The sequence below is a fragment of the Ziziphus jujuba genome, chromosome 12 (assembly GCF_031755915.1).
Source record: "Ziziphus jujuba cultivar Dongzao chromosome 12, ASM3175591v1".
Classification (NCBI taxonomy): Eukaryota; Viridiplantae; Streptophyta; class Magnoliopsida; order Rosales; family Rhamnaceae; genus Ziziphus; species Ziziphus jujuba.
Genome location: NC_083390.1, coordinates 22,919,020 through 22,924,605, shown reverse-complemented (window position 1 = coordinate 22,924,605; position 5,586 = coordinate 22,919,020). Strand labels below are relative to the sequence as shown.

The following is a 5,586-nucleotide window of genomic DNA, read 5'->3' as shown; positions in this document are numbered from 1 at the left end:
ATATGTCATTTTGCACGGAAAAAAAAGATAATAAATTCCTGGTCAGATCGTTCCACAAATTTTCTTTTTCCTATTTGCTCTGAAAAAGTTTACACAGTAGTGCAAATAGTTTAGTGCTATAGCTGCATTTATGCAAGTCTTGACACAAAATTCAGACATTTTAAACTCAATCCTTGGGAAGCTCATGTCAATCTTGGCAGATTAAGCTGAGTACATGTGTACTATATATATATATATTTATAAAGCGGTAAATAGTAATGATATGTTGGAATTATATTTTTATACATATAAAATGGCAATATATCATTTATCTAATCTAATAGTAAAGATATCATATAATTTATAATTTATAATTAAATAATTAATATTTACTATATCAATAAATATTTAATATAAAGTGAAAACTATATACATTCCCAACAATAAAAATGTATATCTATACGTATATGTAATAAGTAATATATATATATATATATATATAGAGAGAGAGAGAGAGAGAGAGTAGATTTAGATACCAATCACTTTGTGTTTGCTTTACTTAAAAATCGCATGCATTGCCGCAGTTGATCAATGAAATCATTTAAAAATTTCTGTCTTATTTTGTTTGTCCGCAAATGTTTATGTTTCATCACCAAAGACATAGACATGATATGAGATTGTCTTTTCTCCCACGACTCACATGCATTTGAGATCTCTCGCTCAGGTGCCTCGATCCTCCATACGCTTTGGCTTTTCTCATACTTCAAGTTTATCGACATTTACTTCTTTCTCTCTCTCTCTTTCTCTCTATATATATATATATATAGATATTTATATATACAAATAGAAATATGAAGTATAATCAGAGTGATTGCTTTGATACTTAATTTCACCAATATAGGTTTAGTTTCATGTAAATGGTAAGACAATTGAGCAGGTCCAACGATGTTTCACTCATATGTACCAACTTGAGTTATGCTAGCTACTCTATGATAGAATATTATTGTGATTGTGACAACAATAACAAACAAAATAAAAAGTAACTGAGAGGGACGTTTCATAAATTACCCCAAAAAAAAAAAAAAAGGAGGCGTGTATAAGTAGGGATGGCAATTTACCCCCTATACTCTGAAAATCGCAGTGCACCATCCTTAATGAGCCGGTTTTTTTTTCCGAAAAATTGGAGTGATGGGACGGGCTCGGAGCTTTAGATGAAAAACAGATTCGAGGTCGGACCGGACCCGGGGAATAAATACTCCGGCCCGTACCCAGCCCGTTATATATATATATATATTTATTTAAATTTTTTTTTTTATTTTTTTTTATCGTTCCCAATTTTTTACTAACAAAACAACCCTACCCTTGTAACCCCTCATTTCATTTTCTTCTTGCCCCGACACACACTGTCGCCACTTGCAGCTGCTGCTTAAGCCTTCACCGCCACCTGCTGCTCACCGCCCGTGCCACCTGCTGCAACAACACAGTTGAGCTCCTTGTGCTACTGGATCTCTCTTTCTTTCTTGTTTTTCTGTTCTTGTAAGAGCTTTCTTTGCCATTGCTCTAAATTAGACATTTTGTTTTTTACTTTTCCGTTTGTGGGGAGGTGTTTGGGGTTTGCGGATTGGGATTGAGGGTCTGGACGGTTGACATTTAGGAAGGGGGACCAGCTCGAGTTAGCAAGATGGAAAGCTGTTGATTTTCTGAAATTCTATTTTATTACTTTCTATTTTCTATTTTTTCTTTCTTCTAATTATTTAATTTTCTTACTTTTTATTTTTCATTTTTTATTTTGCCCCTATAACAAATGATTCTAATCCAATTTTTCCTTCTTCTTTTTCCAAAATAATAATCTTAAAACATTTCTTCTTTAGTGATTGGATCATAGCATTTCTTCTTTATTTCATTTCTTCTATTTATTTATATCTCTACAAAATATTTCAAAATATTTTAATTTTATATTTTGCATCCGATTCATTCATTGAAGTATACTTGTTTAATCCCCTTTAATACTATGAAATATTTGTCTCCATAACAAAACTATTTATATATATATATATATGCATTTGGCCACTGCGGCAAAACTGCCTAGAATATATAATTGTTTATTTTAATTTCCTCACACACTTGTCATCATTTAATGAAAAAAAAAATATGGCCAAAGTATGTGCACTTGTTTTTTTTTTTTTTTTTTTTCGGTCAGCATCATGATATTGTGTTAATAATAAAACATGGTCTTGCTAAGACTCATTGCATTATGGAAAACAAGATTGACTCTTTAAATTTTCCAAAATCATTTAGGCAAGACCATAATAATTAATTTGTTTGGAAATAATACATATCAATTAAAAACGGAGAAAACCGTCCCGTCCAATCTCCATCCCACAAAATCCCTGTCCCCACCCCGTATCTAAAAAAATGAAGAAAACCGCAGGGAAGGGATGGCAAATTTTCCACAGAGATGGAAATGGTATTTCAAAAACTGACCCCATCCCATCCCGTTGACATTTCTATGTATAAAGCGCATTTAGAAACCTTTCGTTTCTAAGATTTTCTGTATGGCCAACTTTAAAAAGTTGTTGGACTCAAGCCCATAACCAATTGAATTGATATGGCTCGAAGATTCTTTTTGCAATCTTATATAAAACTTTATACACAACCTTCCCTTTTTCCGTCCAAGGCAGCTGTTTAGTATGGGCTGCGATACATTTTTCGTACAAACTTTCTTCTCCTAAAATGTTCACAAACCATACTTGTTTCTTTTAATCTGCTTAATTTTTTTTAATAACTGTTACCTAAATTATCTATTAGATTAATATTTATACTTATGGACAGGCTTTGATTTCAGCCTTTAAAAATAACAATACATGTATCTATATATATATATATATATTTCAAAAAAGTAAATCTGGAAATATAAAAGATTTATTAGGAATGGAGACCAATATTTTTAGGTGCAAAATAAATTCGGTCCAATATCCAGGTTGTATCTGCTACGGTGGATCACGCGGCCCATGATTGCAATACCCCCCCAGACTACACACTCTTCAAAAGCCAGCTGGACATGCCAGGTGGCACTCCATGACTGGCCATTAAAATGGCGTCGGACATCATTGGATACTAAATTGGATTCTTCATTTTTTTTTTACTCGTCAAAATTTGTTTCATTTCTTTTTTTTTTTTTTTGTCAACATAAATCACAAGACAACAACACGCGAAACTATGCATCGGGCATCTTACATTTTACGAAAACAATACCAAAAAGAAAAAAAAAAAAAAAATTGTAATCCGCGATCCACCTATTCTTTATTATAAAAGTTAATATTTGTTTATTTATAAATCTAATAAATTATTCATGAAATAGAAATAAATTTAGATGGTAAAAATTGCGAATGTTAAATTTATTTTCAGTAGGAAGGAAAAAAAAAAAAAAAGTAAAAATTATAAAACGAATAAAAAAAATGTAAGAAATGGCTTTGATCGAATCCAAAACAAAAACGCGTCGCTTTCTCTCTCTTTACTGTCTTTACACACACTCACTCTTTTTCCATTTCATTTACTTAGACTACGTTTTTTTCTTTTTTCTTTTTCTTTTTTTTTTTTTTTTTTTGGTTAGCTCCATAGCAATGGTGGCTTCCTCTTCCGTCTCTCTGTTTTCTCTTTTCCTCTTTGTGTTCGTCAATGTCTGTGACCCCCAAAACGTCACCGTTCCCTATTTGAAGTTGCCGCTTCTTCACAAAACCCCTTTGGCTTCTCCATCCAAGCTTCTCTATTATGACACCTACCGCCTCTCAGTCCTCCGTGGCCGCCAGAGCTTCAAATCCCCAGTGGTCTCCGGCGCCTCCACCGGCTCCGGTCAGTACTTCGTCGATCTCCACCTCGGAACCCCACCGCAGAGGCTCTTACTGGTCGCGGACACTGGCAGTGATCTGGTATGGGTCAGGTGCTCCTCCTGCAAGAACTGTACCAATCACGACCCCAGATCAGCATTCCTGGCTCGCCATTCCTCCACATTCTCTCCCCACCATTGTTATGAATCGTCTTGCCGACTCGTCCCGCATCCGAAACCCAACCCGTGTAACCGGACCCGGCTCCACAGTCCGTGCCGGTACGAGTATCCTTACGCTGATGGGTCCGTCACGAGTGGATTCTTCTCCAAAGAAACGACGACGTTGAACACCAGCTCCGGGAAAGAAGCCAAGCTGAGAAGCCTCGCTTTCGGATGCGGGTTTCGGAACTCGGGTCCCAGCGTTTCGGGTCCGAGTTTCAATGGTGCGAATGGAGTTATGGGTCTGGGCCGGGGACCCATCTCGTTCTCTTCCCAACTGGGCCGGCGATTCGGGAACAAGTTCTCGTACTGTCTCATGGACTATACCTTAGCTCCGACTCCGACGAGTTACCTCATGATCGGTGGTGAACAAAACGAAGTCGTTTCCAAAGGTTCGAGAATGAGCTTCACACCTTTGCAGACCAACCGTTTCTCACCCACATTTTACTACATTGGGATCAAGAGCGCCTTCGTCGGCGGCGCGAAATTACCGATTAGCCCCACGGTCTGGTCCATCGACGAATCGGGTAACGGCGGCACCGTGATCGATTCGGGTACGACCCTCACTTTCTTGCCCGAACCCGCTTACCGAGTCGTCCTGGCGGCGTTTAGACGGCGGGTCAAGATACCGAGTGCCGCCGAGTTGACTCCGGGTTTCGATCTGTGCTTGAACGTGTCGGGCGTGTCGAGGCCCAGTCTGCCCAGGTTGAGTTTCAAACTCGTTGGGAACTCGGTGTTTGCTCCGCCTCCAAGAAACTACTTCATCGACACGGCGGACGGAGTCAAGTGCCTGGCGATTCAACCCGTTAACTCGGGCGAGGGTATTTCGGTGATCGGGAATCTAATGCAACAAGGGTTCTTGTTGGTGTTCGATAAGGATAAACTGCGACTAGGCTTTTCGCGCCGTGGATGTGCCGTGCCGTGACTCAAAATCAAAACGGAGGTCATGACTCACCGAGTCGGAACTCATTTTGATTCTTTTTTGGATTTTAAATAATTGAATATTGCTAAAATATGAGTAAATTATATTTTTCCTTTTTTTTTTTTTTTTTGTTTTTGGGGCATATTACGTGGATTTGGGTATTGGATTTGAATGTTGTTTCTCAAGACGGCAAACGAAAAGAATAGAAAAAGAAAGAGAGTTGTTTTAATCCAATTTGTTTTTTTAATCTTATTGGTTCAAAGTGATATTGATTTCTTGCTTGTTAACATTTTTGCCTTTTTTTTTTTTTTTATTGAGCAAATTAAAACATTTTTGCCCTTTTGTTTTTTAACCCCCCTTCATTTCTTAGAACAGGGTGTGGAATTGAATGTTGCAATCAGAATTAACCAAAGTAGGTAAAGTGAGATGGCATTTTTTGGGTCAAAGAGAGGACCATTAAGTTTTAGTAATGAGTCAAGTAATGAAAAGGGTGTGGAATTGAATGTTGCAATCATAATTCATTGTGTCTGTTTTGTTTTTTCTGGAAAATTTGTCAACAAAAAGTTAAATAAAAAAAAAAATTAGAATGGGAGGGAATAAACTATAATTTTAAAAAACTAGAAAGTTCATATGTAAAAAG

At 36.9% G+C, this 5,586-nt stretch overlaps 1 protein-coding gene across 1 annotated transcript; it reads left to right on the top strand.

The window, feature by feature from the left end:
- The first annotated feature begins 3,441 nt into the window (after positions 1 to 3,441).
- On the top strand, positions 3,442 to 5,193 carry LOC107407573 (aspartyl protease family protein 2). The gene has a single exon (XM_016014868.4). It carries the CDS (start codon positions 3,447 to 3,449, stop codon positions 4,947 to 4,949), a length of 1,503 nt encoding a protein of 500 aa, XP_015870354.2. The 5' UTR covers positions 3,442 to 3,446; the 3' UTR covers positions 4,950 to 5,193.
- Positions 5,194 to 5,586: the final 393 nt, after the last annotated feature.

What these genes read in the sequence shown, in the direction of transcription:
- LOC107407573 (XM_016014868.4), top strand. Translation starts at nt 3,447, where the DNA reads ATGGCTTTGATCGAATCCAAAACAAAAACGCGTCGCTTTCTCTCTCTT.